The 18,533-nt window shown below is 45.1% G+C and overlaps 1 protein-coding gene across 1 annotated transcript in view; it reads right to left on the reverse strand.

Moving 5' to 3' along the window:
• Nucleotides 1–15,470, reverse strand: part of XKR4 (XK related 4) — a 516,669-nt gene extending 501,199 nt beyond the window's left edge. The window contains exon 1 of the mRNA XM_049860443.1: nucleotides 14,605–15,470. Coding sequence (XP_049716400.1) covers nucleotides 14,605–15,389 — 785 coding nt within the window. The 5' untranslated portion in view covers nucleotides 15,390–15,470. The remainder of the gene's footprint in view (nucleotides 1–14,604) is intronic.
• Between the last annotated feature and the right edge of the window lie 3,063 nt (nucleotides 15,471–18,533).

Below are 18,533 nucleotides of genomic sequence, written 5' to 3' on the forward strand. Positions count from 1 at the left end.
TAAAATGCTTCACTTCTAACTGAGATGGCTCAAAAGAAAGGCCTGGCAATCTACTGAGAAAGCAGCCATTGAAAACCCTATGGAGCACAGTCCTACCCTGACACACGAGGTCGCTTTGAGTCGGAATCAACTCCATGGCAAATGGTGATTTTTACTTTATAATGGGTGTCAGTACAATTTTTCCATTCCCACTTCTAAGAACTGAAAGTTCACCCTCTGATTATGGAAAAGAAATCCTGTATTGTGGTTAGTTTCTCTCATGGCTAAAATTTTCTTCGTCAAGCTAACAGATTCATGCCTTATCTACAACACCCCAATCTCCCATTATCGGATCATAGAATGTTACTCAGTGATAGCTCCTAGGGTATCGGACATGTTTCCTTGATAAAAAACTTCAGATTTCTTCCCCTACTTGACTGCTAAACGAAATGTTGACAGTTAGAGCCCACCAGCCGCTCCAAGGGAGAAAGTTGTGGCAGACTGCTTCCTTAAAGATTTACAACCTTGGAAACCCTATGGGGGCATCTCTACTGTCTTACAGGGTCTCCAGGAGTTGGAATCCATTTGATGGCAATGGACTTCACTCATTTGATTACAACAGTATTTTGAAATAAGATAGATGTTCTATCCCTAAATAATCATAACTGCTGGTTACTTTTCAGAAGTAGAAACACAACTAACATGTACGCAGTGCTTTCATTAGGATGGTGTTAGGTTCCTGCTCCTATCTAGAACCCACACACACCAAATCAGGAAAATCCCATAGCACATCTGTGACTGCTCCTCTTAACAGCAGTACATCCCCTGGAAATACTAAACCCGAAGTGAAATACCTCCTAATTTATGTTACGATAACGGACCCAAGTATTGTAAAACGCTTGGGAGAGTCCTCTGGAACTGACCTACATTTTAAAAGACTTGTTACTAACTTTACTTTTGCAAAACAAGAAATTACTTAATGAGCTGAAATCTACTGAAACAAAAGAAGCCTTTATAAATCCTTTGCTCCGCTTCCCAGAAGGATCGTGCCCTCACTGTTACTGTTACGCAGATACCGTGATCACGTCATGAGCTAAAGATGGGAGTTAGGAAGCCGTTTGTCGCTGTCGCTGCGTCAATGGCTAGCTTTGTTTAGATTACTCTCTGCTGCTGTAAAAAAAAAAAAAAAAGTGCTGAAAACTAACGAATTCAGCCCAAACCAGATTTTTATTCATGGCTATTCTGTGCGCTGCAGAAAGTGAAAGTCAGACCGCTTTTTACATGGATGAAATTCCCTGGATTGGTGGTGTCCTTAAATTGAGAGCACTTGATGGGAAGTCAAAGCACAGTCAGCCCGAATCCCACGTAAAGTCACGGTCACTGCGGGTCCTGCCTTTTCCGTGTGTGCCTGATTCTGTGGGTGACCATTCCCCACTCCACCCCACAAGCTGCCTACAGCTGTTTACATAAAAGGACTCCCCTAAAACGGTATGTGTATAAACAAAAGATGAACAATTGATTCAAACAGCCTACTTAAGAACCACGAATATGAGAGACTATTTTGACTTACTTAGTTTAGATCATTTTGAAACAGACACTCAAAATTTTTTTTTTAATTTAAAAATCTGAACTATTGGCATGGGACCGCAAGTTGTTCAGCTTTATGACAGACCTCTAACATTCTAGGAATCCAAGCCGTTTCCATCCTGTAAAGGTTGATGCGATGCTCCCTCCTTCCAGCAGAATATGACACGTGCCAAGTGTTTAACGGGTACCAGTCGCCTTCAAGTCAACCGACGGTAACTGATTTTCTGGAAGCAGATCGCCAGGCCTTTCTTCTGAGGCACCTCTGAGCGGACTCAAACCTTCAACATTTCAGTTAGCAGAGAGGTCCGTTAACCATTTGCAGCACCCAGTGACTCAACAGGTACAGACCTGGATACACTATCTTTGAATAGAGTTCGAATTCAATTTCTAGCATATTAAATCAGTGACAGTGTAACCCAGGCCAGCTTTTAACAGAAAATCTAGCTCTGACATCCTTCCTATGGACAAAACGAATAATTTTTAGGCCCGTGAGGCATTGTTCTATTTGCTAATCACAGCACACCAGCTGTGCGTACCTCACTACATGAAATTTATCTTCCCAAGTCTACATGGTATATATTGTAGATTTAGTATATGGACCACTTTTAACCTCAGTTTCAAATATTTCAGTACACTCTTTAATGAAAATGATTTTATTTCATTATAATTAAAACTAATGTCACAAAATCAGTTTCATTCTAAAAATAAGCTGAAGATTTTCTCATTATGCACTAATACCAGTTTCTGTGTTTTAGACACAAATGGCATCAACTCTAGAATGTCCCTTGTAGACCCCCTGACTTATACAAACAGAGAAAAGCTGTAACCATGGCCTTGCAAGAACACGGACAGACTTTCTTGGCACAGTACTGCTGTTCACTGCCGTCCAGTTGGTCCCTGACTCACGGCAGCTCCACGCAAACTGAACAAAATGCTGCCCTGCCCTGCTCCATCCCCATGATTGGTGGCAAATCAGACCCTTGTCATCCACAGGGCCTTCTTTGGCTGATTTTCAGAAACAGATTGCCAGGGCCTTTCTTCCTTGTTCTACATCAACTCTTCATAACTGATGATGTGAGTTGAATCAGAATGTTAGAGCTGGAAAGAATCTTGGCTCTCACTTTTTGACCAATCACATAATGTGGATAGGAAACTAAGATTTAGAAGAAAGAAGCCAAAAGCAGCTTTAAACTCTGAGGGGCCACGGGAGCTAGGCTACATATGTCACCTACTTACCGCTACATGTAACCCTGAGTAGTTAAGGGACTTGTCTGGGCTCATGCAGCTATCGAATGGCCGAATCCTCTCTCCTCACTCCCAACTTTGCCAATTCCCAAAAGGATAACTGCCTCTGTAAAGGAGATGCATCAGCCATATTTATGATTTTCTGCCCCACCTGAGAAAACACATAATGATGCCATTCAGACTCTTACCTTTAGGGGGTTTCTGGATGGATTTACTTTCATTGTAAATCTTTTTTTCAAAGTTTCTCTTGCAAGCAGCAATCTACATGTTCTAGACATGGAATGAATACTTGAGAATGACAAGGAGTATGGTGATGATGGTAATGTGGTAAGTACTAGCTACAAATTTCCGGTGTGAGAATAAATTTCTCTTTCTTAAAGCCATCCATTTGTGGTATTTCTGGTATAGCAGAACTAGATAACTAAGACAACATCTTTCTGGTATTCTCTGCTTTGAGCCAAGATCTATCTAACGATGATATCCCTCCTTCCATGTCTTCTTCTGAATCTGGCTTAAATTCTAGACATCCCCTGTCATGTACTGCTGCAACCACTTACAAATTATCTTTAGCAAAATTTTACTTCTGTGTGATATTAATGATATTGTTTGATAATTTCCACATTCTGTTGGATCACCTTTCTTTGGAATGGGCACAAATATGGATCTCTTCCAGTTGCTTGGCAAGGGAGCTGTCTTCCAAATTTCTGAGCATAGATGAGTGAGCACTTCCAGTGTTCTGTTTGTTGAAACATCTGAATTGGTGTTCCATCAATTCCTGGAACTTTGTTTTTAATTAATGCCTTGAGTGCAGCTTGGACTTCTTCCTTCAATGCCATCAGTTCTTGATCATATGCTACCTCCTGGAATGGTTGAACATCGACCAACTGTTTTTGGTACAATGACTCTATATATTCCTCCCATTTTCTTTTGATGCTTCTTGTATCATTCAATATTTTCCCTTCAATATTGCAACTCAAGGCTTGAATTTTTTCTTCAATTCTTTCAGGTTGGGAAATGCCAGGTGTGTTCTTCCCTTTTGGTTTTCTAACTTCAGGCCTTTGCAAATTTGATTGTAATACTTTGTCTTCTCGAGCCACCCTTTGAGGTCTCCCGTTCAGCTCTTTTACTTCATTTCTTCCATTCACTTTAGATACTCTATGTTCTAGAGCAAGTTTCAGAGTTTCATCTGGCATCCATTTTAACTTTCTTTCCTGTCTTTTTAATGACCTTTTGCTTCCCTCATGTATGATGTCCTTGATGTCATCCCACAACCTCTCTGGTCAGTCATTAGTGTTCACTGTGTCAAATCTATTCTTGAGATATTCTCTAAATTAAAATGGGATATATTCAAGGTTGTACTTTGGCTTTTGTGGACATGTTTTAATTTTTTCCACTTTAACTTGAACTTGTATATGAGCAACTGATGGTCTGTTCCACAGTCATCCACAGGCCCTGTTTTAACTGATGATATTGAGCTTCTCCATCATCTCTTTCCACAGATGTAGCTGGTTTGATTCCTGTGTATTTCATCTGGTGAGGTCTAGTCAACATTTATGCTGTTGTTCACCATTTATGTTGTTGAGAAAGAGCATTTCCAATGAACAGGTTGTTGGTCTTGTAAAATTCTATCATGTAATCTCCGGCATCATTTCTATCACCAAGGCCATATTTTCCAAACACTGATCCTTCTTTGTTTCCTTCTTTGGCATTCAAATCACCAGTAGTTACCAATGCATCTTGATTGCATGTTTGATCAATTTCAGACTGCAGAAGTTGGTAAAAATCTTCAATTTCTTCTTCTTTGGTATTAGTAGTTGGTGCATAAATTTGAGTAACAGCTGTTGTGAATAGTAGAGGCTGGAAGAGTTTTAAAGTACCTAATAGTAAAAACCTAGATTGCCTTGAAGAGACCGGTGGTTGAATTATGGACATGAGAGGACTCAGAAGGAAACGAGGAGAACTGTTAACACTGGAGACAGTGCAGACAGGAAAAAGCAGCCCCAAGGAAGCTGCAGCAGCAGAACCAGGAGACCAGCATGAGACAGCACTGGAGCCGACTCATGGAGCAGAGAGCTGAGTGTCTCTGCAGAGGAGGCTTCCTGGCAGAGTAGGATGCCTCTGGGCACTTATCAGTGAAGTTATGCTTGCCAACCCACAGAGCAAGAGAGCTGAGTGGCTTCCGGCAGAATTTTACTAGCAGAGTGGGGTGACTCCAGGTACTTGTCAGTAGAGCTAATGAGCTCTGGAACACTTGCCTCAGCAGGGCAGACATGGGAGGAGAAACTTGAGAGGCTGGAGATCAAGGAACTAGAAAGCAGTTGCTGAAAAGACAAGGAACACAGGACGTAGAACTGCCTCAGTCTCTAAGGGTGGAGTCACCACTCAGATGCACTAAGAGAATGGGGCCACTCAAATTTGAGGAAGCAGCTTTGCTGTTCCAGTGGCCCTAGAAGGTGGAGCTGAAGCTGAAGGCCGAGGTGCCTCCACTCAGAATCCAGAGATTGTGTACGATACCTTGGGTCTAGAGGGCAGAGCTATTTCCTAAATGCTCTCAGAGAACAAAGAATTATTTTAAAGCCTCGAGAACTAATGTAATCTGTTCTGCTGACTTGCTTGGCACCTGTTATCCCTTCTTTCCCTCCAAGTCCTCCCATTTGTTATGGAAGTGTCTGCCTTGTACCTATTCCGCTATTTTATTTTGGAAGCAGATAACTTGTATTCTAGATTTCACAGATGAAGAAAAATTTTTGGATTTTGGACCTGGAGTTGAATTAAGACTTTTGCTATGATATGATGGAGTGAATATGTTTGACATGTGGCAAGGACATGAACTTTGGGAGGCCAAAGGGTGGAATGTCAAGGATTGAATTGTGTCCCCCCAAAAATGTGTGTCAACTTGGCTGGGTAATGATTTCCAGTATTGTGTGATTGTCCACCATTTTGACATCTGATGTGACTTTCCTATGTGTTGTAAATCCTACCTCTATGATATTAATTAGGTGAGATTAGTGGCAGTTATGTTAATGAGGCAGAACTCAAACTACAAGAATATGTTGTGTCTTAAGTCAATCTATTTTGAGATATAAAAGAGGAAGCAAACAGAGAGACAGGGGGACTTTATACCACCAAGAAAGCAGAGCCATAAGCTCCTAGACTGAGGGAAGATTGATGACATGGACCTTCCTCCAGAGTTGACAGAGAAAAAGCCTCTCCCTGGAGCTGGCACCTGAATTCAGACTTCTAGCCTACTAGACTGTGAAAGAATAAGCTTCTGTTTGTTAAAATCGTCCACCTGTGGTATTTCTGTTATAGTGGTACTAGATGACCAAGACAGTTGTATTAACTGGTCTTCCTTGTAGGTGTATGGATATTATCCTATCACCGACAGTGCTGTACTTCAGGACAGATATGGAAATGTACCTTTTGATGATGAATGTGACACCATTCCTCTTCAACCTATCATTCCTGACAAAACAGACCACATGATCGTCTGATTCAAAATGGCCAATACCAGGCCATTTCAGCTCACTAAGACCTAGGACTCCATTTCATCTTTGACAACTTCCAACTTTCCTAGACTCGTACTTCGTACACTCTACGTTCTGATTATTAATGGTTATTTGCAGCTGTTTTTTCTCATTTTGAGTCATGCCACATCAGCAAATGAAGGTCCCAAAAGCTTTATTCCATCCATGTCATTTAGGTTAACTCTAGTTTGAGAAGACAGCTCTTCCCCAGTCATATTCTGAATGCCTTCCAACCTGAGGGGCTCATCTTCTGGCACTGTATCAGTGTTCCAACGCTTTCATAAGGTTTTCACTGGCGAACTTTTTTACAAGTAGACCGCCAGGTCCTTTTTCCTAGCCTACCTTAGTCTAGAAGCTCCACTGAAACCTGTCCACTATGGGTGACCCTGCTGGTATTTGAAATACTTGTGGCATAGCTTCCAGCATCATAGCAACACACAAGCCACTACAGTACGACAAACTGACAGCTGATTGGTGGCAGGAGCAGATAACCGGATCTTTCTCCAGCAGGGCCACTGGGTGGGTTCAAACTGCTACACCATCAGGACAGATCTGGACTAGAAAAACAGAAGCACCAAAGATACTAAAAATCATTTTTTGTAAGTATAAGCTCAGCCAGTCAAGTGTAGGTAAGAATTAAGTGAAAGATATCCCAAAGCTTCCACTGTCTGACTATCCTATCAGTAAGAGCAGGAATGCAAAGGTGGTTTCTAGATACATTTTCCTGAGAGGGTGAATAAAACTTTTCGAAATTTAACATCACTTTCAGAATACTAATAATATAATACAACACAGCTGTCTTATCTTTTGTAGCTATCTTTGCCCCTTTTCTAATGTACTACACCATTAGAAACCCAAATAAGCAATGGAGCAGCAAGTTCAGCTATACTCTCACGAAGGAGAAAGAAAAATGCCTAGGTTTCATTCCCAGATGAGCAAATATTCACTGGGCACGTATTCACATAAACATCCAGAGCAGTTTCACAACTCACTGATCACAGTCTTTCTTCCTGGTCACCATGCCGTCGGCTACCGAGGACACCACCGTGTGGCCACCACGCCGTCGGCTACCGAGGAGACCACCGTGTGGCCGCCACGCCGTCGGCTACCGAGGACGCCATCGTGTGGCTGACGTAAGGTCACCTGGTGTGGCTGTTACAATAACCTAACACTACTCAAGAATTTTTTTGAGAATTATTCCTTTTGAGAATTACTTAATGTGATTTTCCCTAGAGTCCAGCTAAAAATTAGAACTCTTTTTTAAGATTATGCATCCTCCTTGAATGGCAAAATAACAAAAGGCAAAGATAATATTGGGTTAATACTGCTGCCTATTATAATAAATCTCTTTTCTTCCTGGCAAACATGATACAAATACCTGAGGAGACAAAACCGCATTACCCTGGGACACTCATACATGCTTGCCTATGACAAGCACCATACTTCACCTTATATTTGAGAATGCAAAAGAATAATAAATCCAATTCTAATTCCTAGACTTGCTTTTATATGCCTAGTTAGTGTGCCACTCTCTGTTTAAACTTCAAAAGCAAGGAAAAGAAAGGTGTTAATCAGATTAGCCCACAAGTCCATGTAAAGGGAAACTATTCAGAGGCTGGTGTTATTAAATTCACAAGCAGACGATCTCAAATGGCAAAGTACAGAACACATTCAACATGAAGTTGTGAACTTAGATATTCAAACATTAAAGAATTTTGTGTATTTGACAAGACGAGGACTTTCAAAGCCACTGACTCGAGGATGTGCAGGTATTGTTCAAAACTGATAGCATGTATTTGTATAGACACTACATTCAGTTGCCTTGTGAAGATAGCCTGCAATTTTATGGGGGAATAATGAGCATAAGTATACAACATTTTTCCACCTTTGTGCAGAAAACAGTGCATTGTTCATGTGAACAGAAACAATTTATAGCCCTTGCACTGATTACTGCAGACACTGAAAGAGGTATATCCACCACATAGATTTATGCATAAATTATTCCAACTCATACAGAAACCCAAGCAAAGGCACAGGGCACTGGCTGGCTGTGTGGGATTTATACCTGTCAGCTAACTCAGGGGTCTAAACACCAAGTCCAGCACTCAGGGCTGCTGCATGGATTTGTGATGCTCCTGGGAAGAGCCTGGGTCCATAAACCAATGAATAGACTTAAAATGACATAACAGCAGTATTTCAACCAAACTCCCTCTGACTTTCACCCACCAAAAGCAAAGCCAAGTCTACTATGTTTGGAGAAGCATGTAGTAATGAAAACTGTCATAGAGGCATAAATCTCAGGACTGGAAGATGGTCTTCTAATTCAACCATCTGTATGATTGTCTCTCCACCACATCTCTGTCTACAGCTTTCCAAGCTAGGTTTAAACACCTCCAGTGACAGGGAACTCACTGCTTTGAAAGCAGCTCAGTCATCTTTGGATACCTCTGACTACTTAAAAAATTCTTCCTTATATGAAATCAAAATCTCTTCCTGTAGTTCCCATCCATTTTGTCCCGAGCACCCACAGAAAAGTCCAATGCCTCTCGCGCCTTACAATAATTATCCACAATTCTGGAGCTATGAAAGGCTCTGAAGTGTTCAGGCTTCTCTTCTACCTGATCATCCTCTGCCCTATCAACCATTACGTTGCTTTTTTCTCTCCATATTGATGTTCAGTTCTAGCCTGGAACGTGCACAGAGCTATGGGACCCAAGGAAAAAAAACATCTTTTACTTCTCTATGTCTCAATTTCCACAAGTGAAAATGGAAGTGCTACCTTACAAGATTATTCTGAGGATCAAATAAGGAAGGAGACACGGAAGTTCTCTGGAAATTTTAAAGTGCTATGTAAATATAGGCGCCCTGGTGGTGCAGTGGTTAACAGCTTGGCTGGTAACCAAAAGGTCGGCAGTTCGAATCCACCAGCGGCAGTTCGAATCCACCAGCTGCTCCTTGGAAACCCTATGGGGCAGATCTACCCTGTCCTATAGGGTCACTACGAGTCAGAATCGACTCCACAGCAATGGGCTTGTATGTAAATATAGCAACAAATGTTTATGGACCTGGAAACCTAAATTTCAATAAAGTGAAGACCACTACACTTTAAGGAAAAGCTCTTCAGAAAGTAACAGAAAATAAATTTCCTACTAAGAATTCAGTTTTGCATAAACATAATTAAAACTTGGACCACCCTGTTTTTCTGAAAAACTCTTCTGCCATGTTGTCTATTTATACACTCCAATTACCTCCATACTCAATTTCTCTGAAGTCAACTAATTCCCACGAATAGAAGAGCCCCAACTGAGTCAGAGAGGAACTGATGACATAGCCACAGAAAACTGTCAATCCCTGCCTTTCCTGCGGACAAAACAATGTTTTAATGCTTTCACAACCACCCTCCCCAATAATCCTTCAGTGGCTCCACAATGTCTCCAGAATAAAATCTAAATTCCGTTCATCATCTTGCCCAACTACTACTTCATCCTCAGCCCCTCTCCCTCCCTCACTCCATATTCAAGGCACACAAGCACCTGCTTTCTTCCTTCTTGCCCTCTGCTTTATGCATGCCTGTCTTGAAGCCTCTCTAGCCAAAGCCCTACTTGGTTCAGAAAGCAGGTTTCTTATCATTCAAACCTACACTCAGACCTTCCCTGATCCGAGTCTTACCTGACAACCAAGGTGGTTTGTGTTTCCCGTTTCTATCACAGTGTTTATTTCCTTGTATTGTAATTGTCTACTTACTTTTCTGTTTTCCTCTCCCAACAGCAGGTTCCTTTAAAGAAAATGTGTGCTTTATTCATCTTGGGATAATTAGCAACTAGTGCGGTACCTTGCATACAGTAGTGTTCAATACATATGGAATATGTAAATTAATATGCATTGAGAGGGAATACAAACACACAGGAAATGGCCATTCTATAAATGCAACAAATGGCACTAGTTGTTATCTGACCTCCATCAGAATGCAGGATGACCTCAGGGTCAAAAAAGTATTTTTCCAAGAGTCAAAGGTATAACACTGTTTCCCTACCCATTCTTTATTTCCAGAACCTCTTTATCACTTGCAAAGCACTTCTTGCCATTTTCACATACACCATCTCATGCAATCATGAATGCCACTACAACAACGTGTTACTCTGCTGGGCTTTACTGCAAAAACTTCAGCACAGCCAAGCGCTGTGGTACGAGGAGGAGCACTGGGCTCAGAGTCTGACCATCTGGGCTCAAGGCCCTGTTCTCCCACTTAACTACTAGTGTGTTAATGGAAAGATCCCATAATCCACCGAGCCTGCGCTCCCTCTCCCATTCTGCCATCCCCAGTGAAGGTGAAATTGACATTTCTGTCATTATTATCCCATTTGGCATTTGGAGATAGCCAATGGAGTCAGAAAGGTGTAGACTTTAGGGTAGGATAGGCCTGGATTTGAATTCTAGCTACATCACAAAATAGGTGAGTAACCTTGAACCACTTAAGCTCTCTGAACCAGTATTCTAATATATGTAATGACACCAGCAATTTTCTCCTAGGTTACTGTAAAAATTAAATGAGATAAAGAGTTTAAAACCATTTGGAGAATAGAGTGCTGTACAAAATTATTATTACCGCCATTTAGCCAGGTTTAAGAATGGAACAGAACGTTTCTCAAAGTGCTACAACCGCCGTTATTTCATTATTACAAGAGTACCTGATAGGTGGTACGCCTTTAAACAGTGACTGGCAATGACACATTGCTTATTAAAGGCTCTGAGAAGTCCTGCTATAGAGAGATCTGTTTAACTTTCTTTACCCTATCATTTTCCCAACCTATCTGAACATGGAACGCACATTAATACCTGTGTAATACCTGTTCTTTCCTTCCAGAGGAAACTGGCCCTGCAGTCTGGCATGAAGACAAGCTACTGTTTCACCATGCCTTTCCCACACAACCCTCATGATATAGGCTCAGAGACAAACATCAAAATAGTAAAAAGTAAAAATACAGCCTACTCTATCACCCATGGACATACTCTCTGCAATGTGCATATTTGCTAGAAAACAAATACAGACACACATGCATAAAAAGATATTCAGCTAGAATTTTAGGTGTAAATGTAGAAATTATGAGGGTAAAAAATCTACATATAACTGACCATGACTATAGGAACAAAAAAATTCTACTGAGTACTGGCTGAATGGCAGTCAGTAATCTCTGGATTCATATGAAAACAGCAAGAAAGAAAAGGACTTTGGCATTCACTCACCAGCACCATAATTGTTCTTTTCATGTGGCAGCAAAAGTTCACTTCATTATTTCAAATGGCTCTTCCCCAGCATCACCTCCTGCGACTTTAAAAGCTGCCATTAATTTCCCATTAGTAAACTTTAATTACAACGAATATGTATCATTGCTTTCAGCAGTTGTATCTGTAATAAATGCATAAATCATGCAAATCTTGCCCAGAATGTTTTAAATAGCTAGTTCCAAACAAGCAAACACTTTGATGTTATTTCAAAAGATTTTATCTAAAGAAAGCTTTTAGAATCCGGCCCTTACCTAAAATAATGACAATTTCGTGGAACGGACTTTACTGATCTCAGACAGAAACATGGAGTATGAATGGCCTCGCAGCTTTGAAGCAATCAGCGCCCAGTGTTTTTGCAACATTTGTGTACAAGGCAGTGAAGAGAAAAGCTAGAAGAGATGAAAGACGCCCCTCATTTCAGAAATCGCAGTGGTCTAAGGTAATGGTCTAACACAGTAATCTGAGATGCCTCAGATATTATTAAATATGGATCTACCCTAAAGTTCTATTCAGATTTTCTACGCTCTGAAAAGTTGGAACATTTTAGAATGTATGTGAGTGTCAATTCCATGAGCTTTCTGACCCCTTTTCAATTGGGCTAAGTTCAAAAAACCATACTTTATAAAGAGAAAATGTGGCTGACTAGTCTTAGATCATGCTTCCCCCAGGTTACCCCTCCATCCCCAGGTATCGTCACCAAAATCCGAGACTGGTTACAGTACCTGGTAATTCAGATTTACAAACTAAACACATTATTCTGAAAATGCAGACAAACATCTGAGGATATTTCCAAAAACAATACTCCCTCCCAAATGAGCATGGATTATCTGAATAAACTTCACAGCCTCTAAGGAAAATAATGCTTTCCCTTAGAGAAATGCTTAACAAGTTATAACAAAAGGAGCCCTGTGTGACCACAGTTTCTCCAAGGGCTGGGTCAATTAATGGATTTGCCTGATAGCCTGTGGTTTTCCTTCTAGATTCAATCCTTACCCTTCCATCCCTCCACCCCCCCACGAGAGTCTCTGTATGCCCAGTTAACTCAGTGGCTGTGGTCTCACTGACAAGTTTTTAGGCCTATTTCTTCTCTGAATTATTTTTCACTTTCTGTATTTCCTTTCCTTAGAAACTTAACATAATTCTTAATTGGGGAAATGTTTGGTTTAGGAGGTCTAGCCAACACAACTATAATTAAAATGACTTTTTCAGCTCCCAAAATGAGATATCAGATTTTTTCAGAAAACATCAATCTGTAGGGAACATGAATGGTTTTTCAGTCAATAGAATCAAGAAGTATTTGCATTACTTATATAAACCAAGAAACTCCAAAGGTGATTATAAGTAAGTGATTTCCAAATCTAAAAGTTAGCAAATCGAATGTTAAGCTTCATTTACCACATTATCACATGCAACGTAGCCTGGAAACAATTTCAGAAATTAAATCAAGCATTCACGTTCTTCATCAAACTCGAAGACAAGCACCTAGCTGTAGGTCTTGGCAATGGTCATCCATGGGAAATATGGCTATCACATTTCACTGCTATTTCAGAAAGTCCCTTTGAATACAAAATATGGAGGTTTCTAACATCGATGTCTAAATGCACATCATATCCCATTTTTCCAGAAAGTATTTGCTTGATAAAATAGTTTGACAATTATAAAGGTCAACATCTATGACAATCCTTACCCTGCTTTAAAAGCAATGGTCACAGGAAACGTTGCAAATAGTCCCTCAATTGAAAATCACTATTTCTCACCATAAGCAAAAGGAAGTTTGGAGCTGTAGTCCACAAATTTTGAGTTGTCTGCACACAGCAGCCCTCACCACCCTCCATGACTTAACATTTCTTTTATCATAAAATCACAAGTGAGATGGATAAAGAACACCGGCATAGCAGAATGTGGTCACAGGACCACGTTATCGGCGTCCTTCTAGGAAGTTTCCTCGTTTTACTTGTACCACACATTTACTAAGTCACATTAAAACCAGAAACAACTCTGGAGTGTTAGCATTTGTAGCCACACACTTCAATACAAAGAACTTTTGCAGACGTAAAATGGTGCTTCGAAAAGTCATTAAACACATAAAATTTGAAAGAACATATTCCTGAATATGAGGTTTCGTTATATTCCGACACCCATGCCGTGACTGTTGGGGTGACGGTTTCTCTCGGGCCAACTTAGCCTTGTATCTCAGTTTGTAAGTGGAAGTGAGGTTTGTGTAAAAAGGTTCGGTAGATCAGATGACAAGTACCAATGCAGTCAACGAAGACGCCAAGTGTGATAAAGCTTACGGGGTACGCCACCCATTCTCCAAGGGTTCTTAGTCACATGATACATGAAATGTGGTGATACTGCAAGACGATCAGAAAGTGCACTGCCGAAGTCGGTCTGGGTCCCACGAAGTGTACTCACCCATGCTTGATATACACATATTCCAGAGACAAGCAGCCATGTCCCTATACTTCTCTTTCAGTGTAGCATTTGTCTAGCAATAATAACTAAAATGTGGGTACTCTTGAGCAGTAGTAACTCCCATCCAACTAGAAGTCACAATTTTTCTCAGGGAACAAAAGAAACCACCCAAGCTGCCACATATACCTCAAATTCAACATAATAAAAACTCATTTTAAAAGGTGTTGCAGGAATCCTCTCCTAGTCACTGAAGCAATTATCACTAAGATCGGGGTGGGGCTGTAGCACATAGAGAGACAGGCCACTGAAGCAGCGGGAAGGCAGAAGGGCTGAAGTGACCAAACCCACGCCGCTGCCTTTCCCTTATTTCTGACTTCCCTCCCACCCTGGAGTGTGATCTCAAAATAATAAGACCCAGATATAAAAAAAAAAAAAAGAAGCTAAAACCTGAAGAAGTGACCATGGTTACTCCGATGGTGACCACAAACGGCATCCGTGCAAAAGCAAAGCAGTGGGATGCAGCAGCGGCGGCAGCCCTCCCTCTTCCCCGCCCCGGATACGGTACCTCCAAACCTGCCCGAGCTGCAAGATGTGGACGAACGACTGCAGGAGCCAGATGCAGAAGGAGCAGGACGCAGACCTGTGCGTGCCGCTGGCCCGCGTGGCCCCGCTGCTGTTGCCGGCCGGGAGGTTGCTCTTACTGGCGCTGGATGCTTGCCTTTGCGGCGTGGAAGGACGAGCCTCGCCTTCCCCGGCTGCAGACCCGCCGCTGACCACCGGCTTGCACTCGGCTCCGGGCTGCGGGCAGCTGGCGGCGGCCGTAGCGCTGTCCTCGGCGCCGAAATCGTGCACGAACCAACGGAAGCTGAACACCTGCACCGAGAGCGAGCCGAGCACCACGAAGAAGAGCGTGAGCCCGAACCACCAGCGCTGGCCGCGCAGGTAGTAGTCCACGGCGAGCCAGAGGTCCGTGCCCACGTCCGCGAAGTACACGGCCACGGCGGCCAGGATCCAGAGGCAGTCCCACAGCGAGTAGCGCCGCTGCTCGCGGCCCAGGCGCAGGCACAGCGCCGCCGAGCCCGCCCCGCCGCCGCCCGCGCCGCCCGGGCCCCCGGAGCCGCCGCCCGAGCCGCCGCCACCGGCGCAGCAGCAGCAGCAGCAGCGCGAGCTGCCGCCGCCGTCCGGGCAGCAGCCGCCGCCGGCCGCCTCCTCGTCCTCGGCTCCCGCGCTCGACGGCGCGCCGGGGGCCAGCGCCGGCACCGAGCCCGAGTGCTCCGAGTTCTGCAGCGGGGTGAACGCCACGTCGCTGCCCTTCTTCATTTTCAGCCTCCCGTCTGACTTAGCGGCCATGATGCCTCCGAGCCGCGGGAGAGCCCTCCTTTATCTGACACCTTTCCGCTGTCTCCTCCTCCCGCCACCTCCTCGTCGGCGGCCGGCTCACCCCTCGCCGCGCGGCTCCCGCCTCCTGGGCTGCGCCCGGCTCGCCCGCGGCCGCCGCCGCCGCCGCCGCCGCCGCCGCCCGCCGGGTGGAGCCGGGCGCGGGGCCGGGCTAGCGGTGCGCCGCGGGCCGGCAGGAGCGCCGCCTGGCTGCCTGCACGGAGCTCAGCGGCTCGCGGCGCCCGGCGCCGGCCCCGGCCCGCCGCCCGCGCTCCTGGCCGGCCCGGCCCCGCACCTGCCGCCCGAGCCGCCGCCGCCGCCAGCAGCACAAGCAGCAGCGGCCGCCGCGGCGCTCCTCGGACCTGCACATTCCTCTCCTCCCCGCGCGCGCGCCCCCTCCTCCCGCTCGCGCTCCTCCACCAGCTGACTCCGAGGGAGAGGATGACCTCATCCCTCTGTTCCAGCTGCCGCCGCTCCCACCGGCTCGGGAGGGGCAGGCGCGAGGAGGGGCACGGAGGAGGGGCGCGTGGGGGCCGACGGGTCGTCTCTCCCCCCACCCCAGGGGCGCGGCGGGGGTCGGCGGGATCCCAGCCCAGAGCCCTCTTCGCCGGGTTTGGGGGAGCTGGTGCTTCAGGCCGACCTGGGGGAGGGAAGGAAGGGAAGAAGAGGAGGGGTCCCCGCCTCGAGTCCGCGCCGAGGACACAGGAGAGCGCTGAGGGGCGGGCGTGGTGGCGCTGGGGCACGGCCACCCAGGCCTCTTTGTAGCTCTCGGAGGCAGAGGAAGAGGCACCTGGGCAGGGCCAGGCGAGCGCGCTCGGGAGATTGGAGTGTAACTGGCACGCCGGGGTGGGTGTGCGCCGGGCCCTGCGAGTGCGGTGTAGGGAGATGGCGCGTGAGGCGCAGCTGCGAAGCCCCCGGCCGCAGCTGCCCGGAGCCCTGAGCCCGCGCCCTCGGGGGAAGGAGTGGGGAGCCGGGCGCCAAGTCGGGGCGGTGGGGAAACAGCACCCCGCTCCGCCCAGACCCCCGCCCCCCGACCCGTCGTTCCCGCGCTCTCCACGCCGGGACCCAGCCGAACCCGGTGAAGTGGGCCGGGCGGCCCCTAAGCGCTTCCTCCTCAGGGGAGGGAAGCAGCGCCCGGCAGGCGGCAGCGTGCGCGGGGAGGGGAGTGGGGCTCGCGGCCGCGGGAAACTGAGTCCTGGCTTGCCCGCTGGGCGCGGCAGACCTGGGAACTGAAGCCACTTCTATTCCAAACCAAGAGTGATCTTTTTTTTTAAGCTAAAGGTAAGCAGTTCGAATCCACGAGGCGCTCCTTGGAAACTCTGTGGGGCAGTTCTCTGTTCTTAGGGTCGCTGTGAGTCGGAATGGACTCGACGGTAACCGGTTCGCTTTTCTGATTTGTATATAGATTTCAGGATACATGTGTGGTCCCACAACGCCAGAAGGAAGTCAAATAAATTAAATCTGTGCTCAGGGTTATTCACCAAATTGCATACAAAAAGAATAGAAAATGTTTCAAGGTGTGAAAGATTCTGAAAGCCCATTCAAATACAAGCTCTTCATTTAAAATACAAAATAGGAAAACCAAGTTTTTGTCCCACTTAACTTTTGCAAATGTAGGAGACAGGGAGTGTAATTCTTAAACTGTACTGTGACTCATATTTTAAGAGCAGAGAGGGAAGTGAGGCAATACAGCTTTACACTGCCACTGAAACGCAGGCTGCCTTCTAAATCTGGAGGCAAAGCCTAACACTTCTTGGCGCCCCCCCCCGCCCCCCACCAGACTGAGTTCAAACTAGTCCATGGTGCCATTCTTAATAACTCCGAGGCAGGAATGCCTAAATTTTACTGCATTATAGTAGGCACCCTGGTGGCACAGTGGTTAAGTGCTCAGCGGTTTGAACCCACCAGCCCCACCAGCCACTCCGTGGGAGAAAAATGTGGCAGTCTCCTTCTGTAAACGTCTACAGCCGTGGAAAACCTTGGCAACCCTATGGTGCAGTTTTGCTCTGTCCTACAGGGTCACTATGAGTCAGATTCAACTTGATGGCCCTGGGTTTTGCATGACGGTATCCACCGCAGACATCTTGCACAAAGACCATCAGCTTTTAGCATCAGCCTGGGCAAAGTGGAATGCACCCCAACCTCTACATACGTGGTCTTTAGCCTCCAGGATAGGTGCCCAGGATTCTGCCTTACTTGGCCTTTGCCTGACATTCTGGTAGGACAGTGTTGACACAGAGCCCAGAAACAAACATGTATACATCCAACATTTCTAGTAAAAGTCATGGCTGCAGTGGTGTTGACTAAGGGAGAAGGCAGGACCACATCAGCCAATTAGATACCAGGCAGGAGGGTGCGTTTTTAAATTTAGCTTTAAAATTGGACCCTCTTGCTGTAGGAAAACCCTTTTTTGGAAAGCGCCCCAGTGCTGTTTCCCTGGGGTCCAAATCTAAGATTCCATCTCCAGGGTGCTGTTACTGATCTATCTTACTTTGTGCCAAACCATTAGGGAAAAGAATGATCTCTTAGGTAACCAGATCCTAAGGGATAGAGTGTATTCTAGTTCAAATGCAATGTCAAAAATTGCTCCAGGGCATGAAAAGGCCCAGAGTACCTGAGGTTCTGAACACCTGGAGCTGACTGAAGTTTCCTTTGGAGCAGAGGTGTTTCTTATTCAGTTGTATCCTCTGCGGCTAGCCCGGCACCTGCACAGACTATTTGCTCAATAAATATTAGTTGAATGAACCCGTGAATTTATAGAAAGAACGTGCCACAACAGGAAGAATGCTACATTCTGTGCTAACTAATGTTTCCATGGAAGCATAAGAATTATCAGACTTATCCTGTCAAGTTCTTAAAAAAAGAAAAAAAAAAAGCTAGTAATGATTTTCTTATTAACACATTTACTCAGAACCTTTTAGACTCTCTTTAAAGTTTCTGCCTGAACCATCTCTTTGGGAAGTAATGGTGACATATAGCTAATGGAAGGAGTATAAAAGCATGTAGGTCAGGGGACCAGTGTTCACCTCCAGGCTCTGCTACTTACCGGTTGCAGGATCTTGGCAAGTTACTTAATACACTGGCTTAATGTGAAGATCAGATGAGACAATGTGTTTG

Source organism: Elephas maximus, chromosome 19, assembly GCF_024166365.1.
Source record: "Elephas maximus indicus isolate mEleMax1 chromosome 19, mEleMax1 primary haplotype, whole genome shotgun sequence".
Taxonomy (NCBI): domain Eukaryota; kingdom Metazoa; phylum Chordata; class Mammalia; order Proboscidea; family Elephantidae; genus Elephas; species Elephas maximus.